The sequence below is a fragment of the Gobio gobio genome (assembly GCF_949357685.1).
Source record: "Gobio gobio genome assembly, chromosome: 14".
NCBI lineage: Eukaryota > Metazoa > Chordata > Actinopteri > Cypriniformes > Gobionidae > Gobio > Gobio gobio.
The window spans coordinates 19,714,289-19,735,263 of NC_137107.1; the positions used below are offsets into that span (position 1 = coordinate 19,714,289).

The 20,975-nt window shown below is 38.5% G+C and overlaps 1 protein-coding gene across 1 annotated transcript in view; it reads right to left on the reverse strand.

Moving 5' to 3' along the window:
* pafah1b1b (platelet-activating factor acetylhydrolase 1b, regulatory subunit 1b) overlaps positions 1 to 20,975 on the reverse strand; it is a 41,393-nt gene that overhangs the window by 20,237 nt on the left and 181 nt on the right. The window contains exon 2 of the mRNA XM_079835274.1: positions 360 to 611. Within this exon, the coding sequence (XP_079691400.1) occupies positions 360 to 391 (32 nt within the window). The 5' untranslated portion in view covers positions 392 to 611. The remainder of the gene's footprint in view (positions 1 to 359; positions 612 to 20,975) is intronic.

Consider the following 20,975-nt stretch of genomic DNA (forward strand, 5'->3'; position numbering starts at 1 on the left):
TTACAGTTACTTATGTAAATGTTAAATGATAATTTGCTTCGTTATTTAAACTGTACAAAAACAAAAATAATCCGCTATGCTACTTGATATTGCAAACTGGCATCATTATTTATTGTCATAAACACACGGGTCTGTAACACATACAGTTTTACCATTTACTGCACTTTGTTATTCTTCTAGTTATCAACTTGTAGCGGCTAACGAATCAGAAGTCTCACACATTCACAGAAAATAGCTTACGTCCACACTGCAAATAGTCAGGAGCGACTTATTTTCCGGAAAATATGGTAAGTGACAGCCTATTAATGCGATTGAGATCAAGAGATGCATGTTTTGACTGCATGAGAACATGGACTCACAGTTCATCTCGTTGCCTCTGTGACAGCACCATGGTGGCAGGAGGGTGGGGGCGCTGTCTCTGCCCCAAGTAGGGAGCTGGCGAACAGTCCCGAGCAGCTCCTCAGCAGGACGAACTGAGGGATGAGACGATCTCACACTCTTGTGCAAACCTATGTTACTCGTGGCTTGGAGGCTTCCTCCACAACGACACACCAGACCACAGCAAAACAGATGACCTGCTGGAACTAACACCAATTTGATCCACTTGCCATCTAGGGAGAAATGGGGGAAAAGAGATTCATTAGAAAAGAAAGTTCATAGAAGATAAAGGTTAAGCAGCAATAATTATGCCAGACAGAAAACCTTTACAAACACCGTAAAAGAAAGAGCCATAATTCATCCATTAGCATTCTTACTCACTCTCCAGCTTATATTAAATGAAATTGGCCATGTGCACTCATTATAAAGCATCACAGCCCTCCCAAACATCCACAGTAACATTCAGCCCCGCGATGACAGCCAGACTGGAAGTGCTGGAGGTAGCCATGGAGTGGCGTAAATCCCCTCTGCTAATCCTGAGGGGATGGTGGTCTAATAAAACAGTTGTCCATGTCCAGACGAATAGTGGGGTGTTGAGGACTGAGACAAGACTTTGTAATCCTTTCAGTAGGTTTTGACAGCCTGCAAATATCCACTCTAATCTGTATGGTGCAAACTAAAATAGCTTGACGCAGGTGTAAAATAATATGGCCTTCGGACACCACATGAAATATCCAGAATTGTAGCTGGGAAAAGATATGAAATATTGTGTAATGCAATGATTTCCAGATAAAAAGTTCACTTCAAACAGCCTTTTAATGTGAATTTTGCTGTTAAAATTCAGAAACTGTATGGGGAAAATATCATATCAGGTCATGCAATTAACAGACATGACCAAGTACACATGCAGGGTATCTGCAGGTTTCACCAAGTCAAATTTAAGACTTTTTAAGACCTTTTCAAGACCATTATGAATTAAATTTAAGACCTATATCACGCAATTAAAAAAAAAAAACGTACAAAAGGAAATGCAGAATCACAAAATTACTTGCAAAATTAAGTAAGTATTAGTAATCTTGCACTTCCTCATAGCTCAATCCCACCAGGATTAATATACAAACACACTACCCGTCAAAAGTCTGAGAACGGAAAGATTTTTTTAATGTTTTTACATTCTGCTCACCAATGCTGCATTTATGTTATTAAAAATACAAAAAGCTGTAATATTGTGACAGTTCTGTTGTGACTTTTTTCTATGTGAATATATAGTAAAGTGTCATTTATTCCTGTGATCAAAGCTGAATTTATCATCATTACTCCAGTCTTCAGTGTCACATGACCCTTCACTAAATCACTAATCATTCTCATATGAGGATCTGATGATCAACAAACATTTATGATTATTATCAGTGTTGAACACAGTTGTGTAAAACATTTTTTTTGGATTCTTTGATGGATAAAAAAAAAAAGTAAAAAAAAAAAAAAAAAAGATTTCTGAAGGATTATGTGACTCTAAAGTCTGGAGCATTGATGCTGAAAATTCAGCTTTGAATCACAGAAATAAATTATATTTTAAGATATATATTGAAATATAAAATAGTTTTTTTAAATTGTAAAAAAAAAAAAAAAACATTATTCACAATAATACTGTTTTTGCTGTATTTTGGATCAAATAAATGCAGCCTTGGTGAGCAGAAGAGACTTCTTTAAAAACATTTAAAAAAATCGAACCGTTCGCAAACTTTTGACCGATAGTGTGTGTGTATGTATATACATTTTTTTTGTGAGATCAAAATTACTGATTTTGTGGTGGTCATTTTCAGAAATGTGCATGTTTCTTTTTTTTTCATAATTAGGATGCCACATTTACCATATCATTATATTAGATGCACTATAGTCACACATGGCAATAAAACAAACAAAATGCATGAATCTTGTTTGACAATAGGACAAATAAATACAACTTAAATATACAGATACAAACAGTGCTTTAAGTTTAGGTAGGCTACTGTTTATTTTTCCCCGTTGTTGTTGTTGTTGTGTGATTAATACTAACGACACAGGCAGGGGTGGGTATAGGCTAGGCTATATTGGATTGCTACAGTAATGAGCCCATAGATATGGATATCTTTGAATGTGCCTAGATTCGGTACACTCGCGCGAGCGCTGACAGGCGGCAAACGCATGCAGAATCCGCGGCCAGTCTGACATCAGTCCGTGTGTCAGTAGCGAATGAGTTCGGGGTTTCCATCGCTTTTTAAACTCTTTGTTTAGTGCTATCGGGCATATCAAACTTTTATTTGGTCATTATACGAGATCGCAGGTGAGAAAGATTCGCCTTTGCTTTCACGATCGCGTGAACTGGAAGAACTGGAGAACTGAAGCTGAAGAATAAAATCCGTTTGATGTGTCTGTGGTACAATCCGAAAGAGACCCGCGCCAATCACACGAAAGCTGATTGGCTGCTATATAAGATGCATGTTGGTCTCTCACTAGCGAAAAAACGAACAACACACACACACACACACACTAAAACATTGCGGGAGCATTTCAATGAGCAATGGAGTAGCGTTACATGGACGTAGGAAAATTAAGACCTGTTTAAAATTATTTAAGACCTAGAACTCAATACTTCAGCGAATTTAAGACTTTTAAGGCCTTAAAATTTTTATTTTGAATTTAAAGACATTTAAGACTTTTTAAGGTCCCGCGGGTACCCTGACATGGTACGATTTTGGGCTGTCCCAGATGAAAGATGACCATCGTGGCAATTTCTGTGGTCATGGCTCCTTAACAGTGGTCCTACTTCGTACATTGAAATGGGTTCAAAGTAGGGATGTGACGGTGAGAATTTTCCCACCGGTTAATTGATGTGTGACAACACCGGTAATACCGGTATCACCGGCGGAGGCTTTTAAATCACTAATTCTATCTAACCGAAAGTAACATGCACACGACCGCTCTGAACTGAAAACGCGCCAGTGCGCACACACCGTGAATGACAGCTCGTCTGTAAATGCGCGCTCTGTGAGGCCATGGGCGCGTCTCAATCAGTTCCCTAGTTCAGAATCAGTAGTCAGGGCACTGATCAAGCATTGATCAGTCTATGATTGAGATGCACAACATGAATGCACACTGTTAGTTCGCCCGTAAAGCCTCGTTTATACTCGACGCGCCCGCACGAGCGCGAGGGTGCGCGCGGCAAAAATAAATGCGCGCAGTCAGCGTAGCGCGGAGGCTCGCACTGCGGAGCCAGGCGAAAGTAAACAATGCGCGCTCTGTGCGGCCGTGCACATTTTACTTTCGGTTTTTAATTAGCGCCAAATCGGCTGCGGGTTGCTTGAATTGTGGGTTCATTAGCCTATTATTTTTAATGAAAAACACAACAACAAAACAAATGACAAACTCCCTTAAATAGGCGCTTTTACGTTTCGCTTTGAAACCAAATCTTCCGTGATCATCTCAGTCAGCTCCTCACTCTTAAATCTGATGAATGACTCCTGCCGCCTCCGAGACTCACGGTCGGATCCTGCTTTATTAAGCAGATACGTTCAGTTTTTATTTGTATTGTCTGTTCTCTAACTGAACTAAATTATTTTATTACTATAAAAAAAAAATCAAAAAGACGGTGGGCGGTGCCACGGTGGGCAAGTGATGTAACCGGTGTTGAGTCTGGACACCGGTAACACCGGCAACACCGACTATCGTAGCAAGCCTAGTTCAAAGATGGCCGTTGCCCGGTCTTTCGACCAAAGATAGCCTGTGATAATTTTCTGACAGTGTCAGAAATTTAGCATGATCATCTCACAGTGTGTTTGCTGCCACAACCTACGTCTAGCTCCATTTGCAAAATACTACGTCCATATTCGCTTTCGATTCCTCCTCTTTTTCAGCACACATAAAAACTACGATTGCCAAAGTGCGAATAGAAACTATTTGTTTACCACTATTGCATGCTGATGACATTTTATTCTACTAACTTGCGTCGTAGTCTATGATTCAAAACTTGTCATCATCATAGAGTCTACATACATGTCGTACCCAAGTTTATTAGATCCATGTCATACAGTGTGATTTGTAATGATCTTACAGGATTGCTGAAAACACAGTCTGTAGCAAGCATAAGAGAGTTTGAATAAGCAAAGAGCTTGAGAATAGCAACATGTACTAGGGAAGGGACGGTATGAAAATTTCACATCACGATTATAGTGACCAAAAATATCACGATTATCAGTATTATCACAGTTTTGTTAAAAATAACTTCTTTTTTTTTTAAAGCAAGATTCTATTCAGTGGCATTTCCTTCCTTATAATGGCCGTCGTCAATAGCAATGCATTGTAACAGCGCACATCCATGTATCACAACGGACACGTCCTCTCATTTCATTCAAATGCAACTTGCCATCTTGCGTCTCCGTTTTTGATTGTATTGAAAATGAGGACTTTATTATTTATACTACTATAATAGTTGTGATCATCTTGTCTGGACGATTGTTTTGTACACGGTTTGTAAAAAATCAGTGTAATAAGTGTACAATAAACATATATTATTATCCCTTAAAGGATTAGTTCACTTTTAAATAAACTTTTGCTATAATTTACTCACCCCCATGTCATCCAAGATGTCCATCTCTTTCTTTCTGCAGTCGAAAAGAAATGAAGGTTTTGGATGAAAACAGTCCAGGGTTTTTCTCCATATAATGGACTTCAATGGGCTCCAAACGGTTCAAGGTCCAAATGACAGTTTCAGTGCAGCTTCAAAAGGCTTTAAACGATACCAGACGAGGAATAAGGGTCTTATCTAGCGAAACGATCAGTTTCTGCGAGAAACCGAGCAGTATTTATGCTATTATTTTACCTCTTAACAGACGAACGCGATCGTCTCTGAGCTCCGCCATAACATCCGGCAAGTGAGGTCAAATTAGATCGTGGCCATAGTGTATACGTAGATGCCTGATTAGCGACTGCACGGATCAGTAGAATGAGGCATCTACTATCGATATATCTAGGACCACGATTTGACCTCACTTGCCGGAACTTATGGCGGAGCTCAGAGACGATCGCTTTCGTCTGTTAAGAGTGCTTTTGGTATTAAAGTGACAGCTGCTTAATAAACCTGCTGCTATCTGTAATAGGGCCCTATTTTACCGATCTGAGTGCATGGTCTAGAGTACATGGCTCAAGTGCACTTAGAGCGTGTCCGAATCCACTTTTGCTAGTTTAACAACAGGAAAAATGTTCTGTGCGCCAGGCGCAGGGTCTAAAAGGGGTGTCCCTAGTCTCTTAATGCGTCATGGGTGTGTTTTGGGCATAACGTGCAATAGACCAATTAGAGTCTCATCTCCCATTCCCTTTAAAAGCCAGTTGTGCTTGCACCATGGCGGATTCACTATTTACATGCCGGAATGTAGACACCCTCAACTTGATGAGTTAGTTTAAACTAGGGGTGCACCGATCCGATATTAGGATCGGATATCGGCCGCGATACTGACAAAATAGCTGGATCGGGGATCGGAAAAATTAACAGATCCACAAGCCGATCCAGGTGTTTTTTTCCGTCGCAGCAGAACCTACGTCATTCGTCAGCTTCACGTGTGTCGCATGCTAGAAGGGAGCGAGCCAGAGAGTCGGCTGTGTGGAGGAGATATTTCACGCTTGCCACGCCAACTAGTTCGTCGCTGTTTCGAGGGTATTACTGCAAAGTCAGGGTCTTTCCTGCATTGACATTTTTTTGACGGCCAAAGCCTAATTTGATGAGTTATTGTGATTTACGAGTGATGTAGAACAGATGCTGCGCTTGTGACTGAGTGACAGAGAGACCGATCTGAGAGCTCCTCCCCCGCGCGCGCTCTCTGGGTCTTCAAAATAATCAGTGTTCGCTCTCATATTTCACATATTAATCCAAATCAAAAGCTCGGAAGACCGAAACCATGTTGCACGTGACACATTCGGACAATTTTGTCCTTGAATTATCACTGGGTGTGAATTGCGCTCAAAAAACATTGACTCTTCTCTGACCAGCTGACATAAAGCATACTTTCAATAAGCGGGAGACAAATTATATCCAGTTATGAAGTGTTTTCTGTGTGTTGACATCTTTCGCGATGTTCTAACAGACGGGATTCGCACACAACGTGTCTGCTAATGTCCGATTCGTGACCTAATGACTCCTTTGAACCGAATCATTTTAACGACTGGCCAGAACAACTGATCTGTCCAACACTGAACTCATGAACTCAGTTTATTAATTTACTCAGAACGCAACTGAAATGAGAACAAGTGTGCTTACCCATTTTAGCAAGAGTGGGTAGTAAGAATTATTTTTAATTATCAACAGTATTTCATCTTATTTCTGTTGACAATGTGTAGTAAAATAAATAGGCCTAGCCTACAATCATTTAATCTGGAGTGAGGTGAAACCAGAACAAAGTTGTTATTAGCTAGCTGAAAATTTGTATTAAATTGCATATGGTAGAAAATTAGACTATTTGTTAATTTGTAATGCTACTTTTTAATATTGATATGATTATATACCAAAACAATTATCTGTAGTGTAAAAAATGTTTGGTAACTGTCAGATTACTATTGTATGTTTGACCAATACACTGTTTTTTGTTTCCACTGCTACATTTTATTTATTTAAAGAAGTTAGATTACATTCTATTTTAGATTTGAATGCACAATTGTTTTTTAAATAAATAAGAATTCAACACCTTACATACATCTGTTATTTTGTCTTAGTTATGTTTAGTTAGTAAAGTCTGGTGCCTTTAGTCTCTTCAAGGAAGGTATAAGGTGGAAGATATACAGTTTATTATTAATTCAACAATATATCGGATCGGTATCGGGTATCGACAGATACACAAAGCCCAGGCATCGGTATCGGGACTGAAAAAGTCGGATCGGTGCACCCCTAGTTTAAACACATGTATATTGCCATGATTGGTTAAATAAGTAGAAATGTAATTTGTCATTACTGCAAATAGGTCGTTCTGATACATGCAGTACTATCCATTATGATATCTAGGCATTTTTATCTTTATGTACACAATAATAATATTTTTACATTGTAATCCTTTTATTTTTAATATTTGGCATGTTTGTGTATTGCTGCACATCTCTGTGTAATAAGCAGAGTGTATCCGTGTTGGGCACCCGCCTATAGGTGCATATTACTAATGCACGCTTTAAATAAGAAAATACTACTTGTCTTTAATATGCTTGAGGTTTTTTTTTTTTTTACTTATGTTAGTTATAGTTAGGCTAGTATTAGTTTGTGATATTGAAAAATTTCAATGGTATCAAATTTAATCCTTACCTTATTTACCTTACCTTAACCTTATTCAATTCAAAAATAACTACAGATATACTGTATTTTGTTAAATAAAATTAATAATATTGTGATAAGATTGGACATAATCACACACCTCTAATATAAAGTAATAAACACGTTTGGAATAACGTGAATGCAAAAATAAAGTACCGTAAACAGAAACCTTTGCATATTACCATAAAACTGAACTGTGGACATAAAGTAAACCAAATTTTCACGTGGAGCAGTAAAATATAGCAAACTACTCTGAGGCTGCTGAAAACACTATCACGAGTCCCACACTACGCGTGTTTGGAGTATGTGTAGTGAGGGACAGAACATAGCGTCACTCCTTCACATTTAAGCATGGAGCACATTCAAGCTAACACACTAAAGGCTGATTTATACTTCTGCATCAGACCTGCGCTGTAGCCTCTAAGCCGTGGGCTATGCGTCGATTTTCATTTATACTTCTGCGTCCTTGTCCACGTGTACCCCTGAGGGAGGGGTTCTGGCAGACCAATCACAGCGCTAGAATTGTCGCATTGTTACATTTTTGGAGAGGTGCACGTCAGGGTACGTTGTAGTAGTGAGCACCGATCATGATTTTACATGGCCGATTCAGATACCAATTTTTTTTCAAGAAAACTGTCCGATTCCGATACCGATTTTTTTATTTTTTTTTACACAATAAAAGAATAAAAGAAAGTAGCCTATATATGAACAAGATGTTTATTTGGTATTTGACTGGCTAAATTGGCTTTTGGCTAATGAAAACAAGTCCGCAATCAGAAATTAAAAGGCTGAAAGGTGAAATTAAAGGCAACAACTGCATATTCTGCAATCCAAACAAAGATGTTACTTAAATCAGCATTTGTTTTTAAATTCAGTGTAAAGAAAAAAAGTCTTTACCAGTGAAATTAAATAAAACCAAAGTATATAATTGTTCCAAAATGTTCAATCAAATAATGTTTAGTGCAACGAAAAAAACTAAGATGCTACAGCAGGTGCTTTTTAAATCAAATTAAGTCAATGTAATTTTAAGGTAAAATTAAAATTATCATCTTATAAGCTACAGAACTGATAGCATTTCATTTCAAAAGTGCATGCATGTTCTTCTTTAGGCTACAAAAAGAAGTATTTCGGCTTTGTCACAAGTTAGTCTGTTTCGTTCTCATCCAATCCAACACGTGAGAAGCTGAGCTGAACAAACGCTCACTATCTGCGCTTGTGCAGGCGGAGAGGTAAGCATGCGCAACTTCAGCTCGCGCAGGAAAGCGGCTCTTCATTCCCTTCAGCGGATCTCGCCTCTTTCCGTTTGTAACACACAAGTGACATGTTCGCGAATTATTGCAATATAGGCGTATGTGCACGCGGTCGCACTTCCGGAAAAATCAGCAGAAAAATACAAAGAAAACCGCATGTTCCGATTTTTGACCGGTCAACCGGTGCATCCCTACGTTGTAGGCTATGTGTGCAACACACAGCCAACAGCATACACTCGACGCAGAAGTATAAATTGGGCTTAAGCCACACTGCCATATTGATAGTAAAGTGATAAATTGTGCACCTCTAATTATTTTATTACTGGATACATTTGTGTGAAGGTATTACTTCTGCCTTAAATAACTAATTGATTAAATTACAACGCATGATGTCCCAAGCAAGGGAAATAATTAATCTTAACTTCCCTGCATTACACAGAGTAAAGGTCAGTATACACCGGTTTATGGAAAGGAAAAGCAAGCTGTCATTAGAATGCTCCTATGAAATTAAACAAACTCAACAACTATTATTTCTAAACTACCAAACAATGAAGTGAAGGATCTACGGTAGGATTGCTGCAATAGTCTGTGTTACATCTAGGGCTGTAACGATTTGACCAAAAATAAAAACCTCGATTAATTGAACATTTGACCTCGATTACGATTAATGAACGATTATTTTGCTTTTTTTTTTTTTTTGCCCTCACAAGTTTGAGTAAGTTCCTAATAAGGTTTGTACTGTAAATATTTTCTACTATAATATTAAAAGGTGGATTTTTTTTTTTCTAATGAAAAAGTGCATTTCTTTGTGATTTTAAAATACTTGAAGGAAACGGTTCATTGTCAGCAGTTATTGTCTATGGAGCAGATTTCTGTTTGTTGTACATCAGATACAGATAAATTAACACTTTAGGCCTAAATTACATTTATTTGAATGCATTAATGAGAGAGTGATTGTGTGTGTGAATTACTCTTACTGTCTCTATTCATTATGAAGCTGTGGTTTGTACTTACTTCAAAAGGTATTAAAATAACAGTTGAGTTTCTAAGCTACTTTAGTGACTTTACTTTAGTCACAGGACAGCGTTGATCCTGCGTTTTTGCACTCCTCTGCGCGCGATCTTCACGTGATGTGCGAGCTTCTGTCTGAGTGTTTTCGTTTGTCACAATAAATCAGGCATTAGTTTAACATAATACACATCTGATGGTCGAAACTCGCTTTAATGTTCAAACTGACAGGGCTTAAACCACATACAAATGACAAAGCTTTGTGATTAAGCTTGATTAATCGTACAGCCCTAGTTACATCACTTACCCACCGTGGCACTGCCCCCCATCGTTTAGATTTTTTAATGGTAAATATAAAACGCTATATAAACTGCATTTATATAGAGCTTTCAACAGACCACCAAAGCGCTTTACATATTGCCTCACCCATTCATTCACACACCGACGGCGGTGTCAGCAATGCAAGGCGCGCCATGCAGCTCTTCAGGAGCAGCTGGGGTTAGGTGTCTTGCTTATGGACACCTCAACACGTGGTCAGATGGAACCGGGATAGAACCACCAACCTTCCAGTTAGTAGACAACCTACATGAACCACTGAGCCACTGCCACCCCGAATGTTAATGTGAATAAAAATCATTTAGGTTCAGTTAGAGAATAGAATTGAATTAAAAACTGAATAGGTCTGCTCAATGCAGTGTGAGCTGAACGAGAGTTGCAGCACAGGTCAGCAGCGGGAGACAATCACGAGAATGAGGAGCTGACGAACAAGATGATGGTGGAAGATTTGGTTTCAAAGCGAAATGGAAGCTCAACTTCCATAGGAATTATTGAAAACGCTCACTCTGAACTTATGAATGTCCATGCGGCCTAATTAGCGGTGAGGTACACACCTGCACAACTGAGCTTTATACTGTTAAAATTAAAACATGGAAGAAAAATTGTGATTTATTACTTAAAAAAATAAAGTTATAATCTATTATTATTATACCATTAGTATTATTATTACACCAAGGTTTATCTTAATTCTACTGTACAACAGTAATACATTTGTCAAGTTAAACCAAACTTTTATTTTGACGGGTTGCCGTGAAGGCCTTTGAGTTTCTGTGTGTTTATAATATGATGGTAGTTTCTCAAATGAGATGGTAAAATGCTCATGAAGTGACTCTCAGAGCGGCCCTCTGGAGATGACGGTCATGCATTCATGTCCTCGTATGAGATGGAAACACGCGACCGTCGTACGATTCTGTGTGTGTGTGTGTGAGGCAAATTAAACTGAGCGTCAGTGCCATTCATTCACACAGAGACACGCAGGACATGCAGGATTCGTATTTAAAGGGGTACTTCAGCGCTGGTAAAATGAATGTGTGTATTTTAAATTGGGTCATTAAAGTAGTAGTAGGGCTGCAACGAAGCGTCTACGAAAATACGTCGACGCATCGGCGTCACATTATTTACATTCTAGAACAGAACAGATCTAGAATAATGGCGGCTTCTGCACCCGGGCATAGTGAAAATGATCATTTATCATATAAAGCCAGACCGTGACATTCAAAAGTGTGGGAGTACTTTAAACAGAAGCCGAATAAAACTGCTTTGTTCGCTCTGTAACGCTGGTTTCACACTGCACGCGGTGGCAGAGCAGAAGCTGTGCGCGTGGAGAGCGGGATTGGGACCGTTGGGCTTTCACACTGCCAGTGTTTGTCTCGCGCAGCTGAACCGTGGCGTGTGTATTGCAAATACAGACGAATATTGTCCATTCGGTCATATTTTCCATTGTTCCTCTCCGACCCCAGTACGTCTTGTGCTTTTATGGGCAGCATATATCTGCTGCAAATGCGACCGGGTTCCCCTCTGTCCCAAACACATATGCATAATAACTTGCTGTATAGGTAGTTTACATGATTAAAGTAACATTAAAGTCAAGATATGCCTCTAGTTTTAATCATTTAAATGTGTCTTTGAAGTTTGGGCAAAAACTTCTGGCAGCTTTAGTCGTTGTTTATGCACATATCTTCAAAACAGACGACTAGTTATACATTAACACTATGCTGAAAGCTTCTGTATGTGAACCTTTTGCAGATAAATACAAGTGCATTTTCGTTTACTATTGACACTCAACTATTATAGTAAACAACTTTTCCTAATTAGGCCTACTCTGTATACATTTTATGATGAATAGTATCATTATACCTGATGTTTAAAAAGCGTCTTGTGTTCATATGTTTCATTATAAAATGGCTTAAGTACACTACCCTTCCTGAAATACAATTCAGAGTCATCATTCAGTGATTTCATGTTAAAATAATATACAAATTCACTACCCTCTTTGAAATACAATGATCAGTAAAAAAGAATCATCAGATGAATTTGGAAAAATAACAGTTCGATTAGTCGACCAATCAAAAAAATTATCGTTAGATTAGTCGACAGAAAAAAATAATCGTTAGTTGCAGCTCCAAGTAGTAGAAATGTGAAATTATTTTAGAAGTTGGTGCCTTCTAGACTGATAAAAGACAGAAAATGTATTTTTGGTTCATATTGATGAAAGACAACAACTCCCAGAATGCACTTGCTTTGCTGCCCTATGAGGCCACTCCCAAGCCACGCCTACTGGTTCCATCTCTTGCCCAACGCGGCACCACCCCACCGTCGTTTGAATTTTTATAGTAATAAAATAATTTAGTTCAGTTAGAGAACAGACACTGCAATTAAAAATTGAACGTGTCTGCTCAATACAGCAGGAACCAAATGAGTGTCGCAGCACAAACGCAGCAGGAGTCAGATTTCATTCAGAGAATGAGGAGTTGACAGACCAGATGTTATTTGAGTGAGTTTGTCATTGTACCATTTGTTGTTGTGTTTTCATGAACCTACAATTCCAGCAACCCGCCCTGAATTGGCACAAATTTTAAACCGAAACTAAAATGAGGACGGACGACCGGCATTCATTCACGGCCACACAGTGCGTGTCCAGTCTGCCGTGTTTTCAGTTCATGCCTATGGAAGCTTAACTTTCATAGGAATTCATTAAGAATACTCTCTTTGCTCTGCACCGCTCCGTTATGAATGTCCGTGGGGCCGTCTGTTTCTTACATTCTGTGAGTGAGATCCCACCCCTATGGGCGGGTTGAAAACATGCGGAACTAGCTCCTACTACTGGCTGTAGTCTCTAGCCTCTGGCTAAAAAAGCCTCCGATGACGCAAAATGATATACAGTGAGGAAAATAAGTATTTGTACACCCTGCTATTTTGCAAGTTCACCCACTTAGAAATCATGGAGGGGTCTGAAATTGTCATCGTAGGTGCATGTCCACTGTGTGAGACATAATCTATAAAAATAAAAAAAATCCAGAAATCACAATATGATTTTTTAACTATTTATTTGTATGATACAGCTGCAAATAAATATTTGAACACCTGTCTATCAGCTAGAATTCTGACCCTCAAAGACCTGTTAGTCTGCCTTTAATATGTCCACCTCAACTCCATTTATTATCCTAAATTAGATGCACCTGTTTGAGGACGTTAGCTGCATAAAGACACCTGTCCACCCAATGCAATGCAAAACAATAGTCATTTTATGATTAAAAATCCCCCAGCGCTACCAAATCAGGTGCTGGTGCCACCATGTGTAGAATTTAGTGACACCAGTGCTACTGCTCTCAAATGATAGTCTGGAGCCCTGTAAGGCCATAGCTGTACCCTGGATGTTGGTCTTATAGAAGATTGCACGACCCAAAACATAGGGCTGCAAATAGGGTTCCAATAGCTTGACTCGCATAGAAAGCAGGATTTGGCGAGACAGTGTCTAGACCAACTCTGAGACTGTTTTATGCTTTCAGCTCTATAATATAAATGATTTATTCAAAAACATGTCTGTGCATGCCAATGCTATGGTATGGCAGAGAGGCAAATTTAAAACAAAATAAGAAGGTACAGTACATCCTAAGCAACCCTCTGAACTGGCTGTTCATAGATAAGATGATGTCTGTGTGCACTAGAGTTGCAGAATCATATAACCTTAACAGAGCTCACCTAGTTTGACAGCTGTTATGCAGACTTCTATAAAAATTAAAATATCTGCTTCTGAAAATTGACAAAAATAGGAAAAAAAGCAGACATTCTAAAAATGTTAGTTCTGCATATTGGTAAAGAAATATAAAAAAAGTATTACAGGTGCAATATAATGCAGTCAAAGACTTATGACATAAGAAAAAGTAAACCAAACAGCTAACGGAACTTCCCAACAGCACCCAGGACGAGCTATAGGACTGAAGCTTTAAGGTGTTGATGGACTCGACCTACTCCATCTGTGTTCATGAATCTGATCTGGATGTAGTCTTTGACAAAAACATGATTTTCTCAGCTTTTTTTTTTAATGTTGCTTTTTTCATGAACTTACCCACATTCAAGTGTTGATAAAATAATGCATGAAGCTAGAATAAAATAAAGGCTCTGTTCTTTCTTTTGATATATTTGCATGTTCAGATAATTAATCCAAGATATTCTGTGGGCCATGAAACTTGTGAAAATTACAAAAACTCTGGCGGTGACTGGCATATTTCATGTTTACGTTAATTTAAAAGACATAACCGACTAGGTTTACGATAATACTCAACAAGACAGGCATTTTGACATAATTTTGTATGAATACTCGCGTGCTGTGAGACACGTGGGTGCGCTTAAGCTAGTGCTAAGGCACTTTCTCGTCTATGTGCCCTTGAATATTTAAAAAGGCAAGGCTTACAAATGCGAAAAAGATCATCTTCAGTGAAGATGCAGCACTGGCCCGAGCGGGCAAGTAACAGGTCCGTCAACTGGCCCAAGTGTCTTTCACATTGGCCCCAGGCCATCGGGCAGTCCTTATTGTCGAGCCCTGATATAAGAAGACTACAATAAAACAAAGACAAAAATGAAATCGACCTACCTGAAAAACTACATATAATGTATTAAGTAATCATATGTATAAAAAAAAAAAAAGACAGACCGTACAGGTTTATTAGGCTGCTGTCACTTTAAGACCAAATCCACGGATCCAATATACTTGTGTTTTTTCCACAACTGTTAAATTTTTTTTCCGATTAACCGTTATTTAATATGTTGACTATTCAATATAGATTCTCAAAAGCCACGAATCGATCTTTTCCCCCTGCATATATTTCCGCAAACATTGAACATAATATCCTCCAGTCATATTGATCAGTGGTATCGAGCCACGTAAACACAGTAATCTGATTGCCCAATTGAGTTTAAGATAATATTCTGACTCTAAAATTCTCTCTCCATTCTACATCTATTAACTCACAGCTCTCTCCTACCAGTCTTTGCTGCAAACTTTCATTCACTCACTCTTTTGCTGCCAAATTCCTAGCACACAACTGCATTTGTTTATTAACGATTGATTGACCACTTTCATTTTGCGGCAGTGTTGTTGGGGTTGGCAGTGTTAATCTTAATTAAATTAAAGTGAAAAAGTACTAATAAAACCGAGCATACTCTGTAGCCAATGACATTTCATCCTGAGACGCAGAACAGCGCATGTGTAGATCACAACAATGGTGTATAAAAGAATATTCTAACACCTGCATTTAAACATCATATTTGGAACATGGCTGTAACCTGAAAGGAACTTGATAAGCATGTTAAAGGATTAGTTCCCTTTTAAATAAAGAATGAGAATTTACTCACCTCCATGTGATCCAAGATGTCCATGTCTTTCTTTCTTCAGTCGAAAATAAATTAAGGTTTTTGAAGAAAACATTCCAGGATTTTTCTCCATATAATGGACTTCAATGGGCACCAAACGGTTCAAGGTCCAAATGACAGTTTCAGTGCAGCTTCAAAGGGCTTTAAACGATACCAGACGATGAATAAGGGTTTTATCTAGCGAAACGATCAGTCATTAAAATAAAATAAAAAGTTTGAGTTTTATAAGCACAAATGCTTACCTTGCTCTGTTCTGTGATGTGCGTTCATGACGTCATCTAATACGCAATTACGTTGAGAAGGTCACGCTTGACGTAGGCGGAAGTACCGGGTCAGTGTTTGCAAATGTGCAGAAGGAGGACCATATACACATATTCAAATGTCTTTGTGTCAGTTTATCGTTTAAAATGCCCATTTCGTGTGCGTATCCTGGGTGTTTTAATATTAGAAAGCCTAAAAGAATTTTCGTCAGGACAGAAATTTGTGACTTTTCATAGATTTCCTATACACAATCCTGAGCGATTGAAACTGTGGTTGATCGATGACATCACGAACACCCATCACAGAACAGAGCAAGGCTTTATTATTCATCGTCTGGTATCGTTTAAAGCTGCACTAAAACTGTCATTTGGACCTTGAACCGTTTGGTGCCCATTGAAGTCCATTATATGGTGAAAACTCCTGGAATGTTTTCATCAAAAACCTTCATTTCTTTTCGACTGAAGAAAGACATGGACATCTTGGATGACATGGGAGTAAATTATAGCAAAAGTTTATTTAAAAGTGAACTAATCCTTTAACATAGTCAATGTCCAATGTTTAGTGGATCAATTAGGCCACACAGCCTAAAGGCCCATGAACTCACACCACAGACTAATGTTCTGTGTGGCAAACATTTGAATTTGAATTTGAATGAATGGCTGTTAATTTGACTGTTCAGATTTAGATCGACACAAACATTTGCATGCCAACAATATAATGGAATTTTATTACGGACATGGATAGATGTTAATATATTTTAAATTCCATCGTACTACAAGCAAAATAAGATGCTGTAGATGCTGCGGATACATAAACTACAAATTGGTGGCGCTCAGCTTTAAAGGGTAACTAAACCCCTGCTTAGAGCTTAACTCCACCCACTGGCAATTTTTAAAAAATGCTGGAAAAGTGGGCAGAGCCCGGCGGACACAGAGGGGACGAACCGAGGGCGGAGCTGAGCGGAGGGCGTGCACCTGAGACCCGCAGTGACGGATTGATTGACAGCTGTCTGACTCGCGAGTCGCAAAGATGGAGAATGACTGGAGTGACGCCAGCTTTGCAACAGAGCGGTCATTTCTCCTACCTTCACCTGAAGTGGAGGAGGGTGGATTGTCTGTAACAGACACAAACCCGGAGCCTTATCAATGCGAGCCGCTGCTCAAACTGCGTTAACTCCCGATGCAGACGATGCTAGTGAAGCAGCCGCGCAAGAGAACTGACCTAATCTATCTGCGTCCGCGGCAACCACTTGCGTGTCAGGGTTTGAAAGCGCGTCTCATGCATGAAAATTATCTGTACACATGACGGGCGGCAATAATATGGCAAGAAAAGCCTGACGTGTACTGACAACTGCATTATTTAACCGTATTTTCTTCAATACAATGTTAAAGCATGTGTCTAGTCAGTTTCATTCAGAATGTTTACTTCATGTAATATGACAGTTCATACTGGAGTAAAGCCGTTCTCATCGTGTGATTGGGGGAAACATTTCTGAGGGCGTGGTGAGCTCGTGCCAGGGGCGCGGATAGTGAGCCGTTGGAGGTACCATCCTACGTCACGATGTACCACAACGTCCAATAGGAAAATTCAACAGCAGTAGCCACCGTTCAACCTTAAGAGGGCAGCACTTTGGCGGTTTTACACCATATTTTATAGAATTAAAACACTTTATACTCAAATGTCAAAACATTTACTCGAATCAATGAACAGCATTAATAAAGCCCCAGTATTACAGATCATTAACTAAAAAAAGTTGGTTTAGGGTTTAGTTACCCTTTAAAGACATAAACGCTTGTTTGACTGTTTCTTCTAACTGGGTTTCAGAAATGGAAAGTTGCGCACCACTGCCCTTGTTTTTTTTTTATTGCAACAATTTAAATAATGACCAGAACACATAATTATGTGTTTTTTAAATATAATAATAACAAATAGCCATATTAAAAGAGACAATCCAGGGCTCCAGACTAACTTTTTTCACTAGGAGCACAGTGGCCCCCAACTGAAAATTTTAGGGGCACAACCAGAAATTTTAGGGGCGCACACCATAAATCAACATGCAAACCAAATCTACTAATTTCCACTGTATTACTAATAGGGATGGGTATCGTTAAGGTTTTAATGGTATTACTACTCTTACCGATACTGCTTATCGATCCGGTACTTTAACAGTATTCTTACCAGTTCTTTTTATTATACTTTTTTTTTTTTTAATAAAAAAAAAAAAAAAAACATAATTAAGAACATAATTAACATGGCTTTATAATCTGATAAAATATATATATATAGCAAAAGAAACCGCAAAGTTTGAACAAAAATATAAAACATCTATGTGTAAATGGACCAGTGTGCAGGCATTCGGAAGGTCTGCTAACATTAATATTACTGTAAAGAACAAACCTACAAAGAAATCTAATAAAGTAATGAAATGTAAAATAACACTGCATAGTTTTCACTGTATAAATTGATAGATTAATGCTTATAAAAGCTAAAGTTATTAATTCAAGAGATGTGAATATTTTCTATTTGCCTTTTGTTCGATTCAAATTAATGGCTCAATCGTCAGCAGGTTTATTAGACGCTGCCCCTTTAAGACCGATCGAATGTAGAACTAATAATATCATATTCTCCTATTTCTCCAAACTATTTACGCCCATTTAAGATATAAACTGTTAAAATAACTACTCTCCAATCCGGTCAATTTGACACCGGCTATTTGTTGTTTATTTGATGGTTTAGACGTGCACACGGAGCCTAAAATATTAAGTGCAAGTCGGTCCATTTCGCAGCACACACACATAAGCCGCCTTGAAGTTGGAAACAGCGTCTCTTGCGCGGATTATTGTGCATTTAATAGCTCTTTATTATCAAACACATCCCGCAGTTTAGCAACAGTAGAGACTGCAGTTTACAACAATCACTGATTCTGACGTTTAGTTTAGGTTTAAGGAGAAATGACAGCTCAGCTGTGAAGGGAAGGATGAGCTCGACTGAACACGGCTATAGGAATAGTTTTACCTCATACCATCTTTTTATAATTCTTGGAAGCCAAAATCGAAAACAAAATTAGATTAATATCACAGCACATCCCTAAAGTTTAAGCTAAACTTCTGTGTAGTTCTCTTGGCCATCCTCACTCATTAAATCTGACTGTGGTGTTGTGTTCGCTGTAGCTCCACGTGAGTTTGCTCGCTTTCTCTCTCTCTCTCTCTCTTCTGGATTGCGAATGGCAAAAATACATCACGGACAAATCACGGTTTAATATTATCTCATATAGAAACGGCTGGCAAAGATAGAATTTGCCAGACATAACGTCTATCAATTATAATTAGTAAGTGTATTTTCTTAATTTCTCCAGTACCGACAGCAGGCAAATTTACTGGTCGCACATGTGCTACTGGATGTCAAATTCAGTCGCACACTCTCAAATTTTAGTCGCAAAATGCGACCATTTAGTCGCACTCTGGAGCCCTGCAATCATAAGAATGTTAAGAAAAAATACAAATAGTGTGCATCAGCATCTCGATAAGCAAATAGCATATTACACCACTGTATTTCTGCTTTTTCATAAAAAAAAAGCACCACCTCCTGTCAAAGAGTTTTTCATTTTTCCCCCCTGCAACGGTCTGAAGAGAGAAAAAAACATTTATGGCAAATGCGTTTTAATTTACAAGAATTCCAAACAATGCATTCGTGGAAAAAGCCTATAATTAATTAATATATATATATATATATCATTATAATATATATAAGTGTATAATCTATTGATTTTATTTCCACGAAATGATCTCAAGAATTGTTTGTTTCAGAAAGAAAGAAAGAAAGAAAGAAAGAAAGAAAGAAAGAAAGAAAGAAAGAAAGAAAGAAAGAAAGAAAGAAAGAAAGAAAGAAAGAAAGAAAGAAAGAAAGAAAGAAAGAAAGAAAGAAAGAAAGAAAGAAAGAAAGAAAGAAAGAAAGAAAGAAAGAAAGAAAGAAAGAAAGAAAGAAAGAAAGAAAGAAAGAAAACCACAGCATTAAATTGCTATGAAGACGTCAGATTGAATGACGTCAGATGCAAGGCAGGCCAAGTAGCCTAAAATGAATTAGGCCGGATAAATAATAATCATTAGCAACAGTAAGGCAACACCCACGTGGTAGGAGAGAGCGATGACAGCTGAATAATCTAAGGTGTGCGTACATGTATCAACTATCAAGCGTTACTAAGGGCTAGGCGAGAGCTCACACGTCTCTACATGTCATGATTCTTGATCCTGTGCTGATTTTGCCCAAATGTATTCATGTTTGTTCAATACTAAGAGTCCGAGGGCTCCCAAAAACATTTAAGATCCTTGCTTATATATAATATCATTCCCAAAACATGCCATCTTGAACACCGAGTCAAAACATGACAGCAGCCAGACAGTCAACGTTGACAATGTTTGCCAACTAGAATCATGAACGGCTCGACTATTAATTAGCAAACACAGCCTATCATATCCTACACACCCTTGTTGACAGACTGAACAGTATATAATCAAAACAGCAGCGAACCGTACAGTTATGCACCGGCATCGACGTGATGAATCTCCGGCCTTCCACCATCAGTCACACCCAAACCCAAACATCCCACACCAGCCACTTAAATAAACCTTTAACGGCTTTATGAAACCACTTTAGTGCGAAAGAGGATTTGATACACAGAAATGCAAATGACACTTGACTTGTTATGGGAATTTATTGCTGAGACGATGCTAACATGAACTAGCTAACATTAGTATGGGTCAAACCACTGAAGGCCAGCTGTCACAAATTTCCCGTCAGGTAAGAGGCTTAATTTAATTAAGTGAGGATTACGTGAAAGTATTGTTTATGTATCTTCGTTTTTATGTAAGTTATGACACTGCCGGTGTTAGTTTATATTGCTTTCTGATATTCCCACCCTTATTTTGCTCTAACGGCCTGTCCGCCATTTTGAGTCAGGCAGGCAGGCGGCGCAAATTTCGCAGCCACATACACACTTTTACCGACTCACTTTCACCATAGCGCAGCCAGTAACGAATATAAAT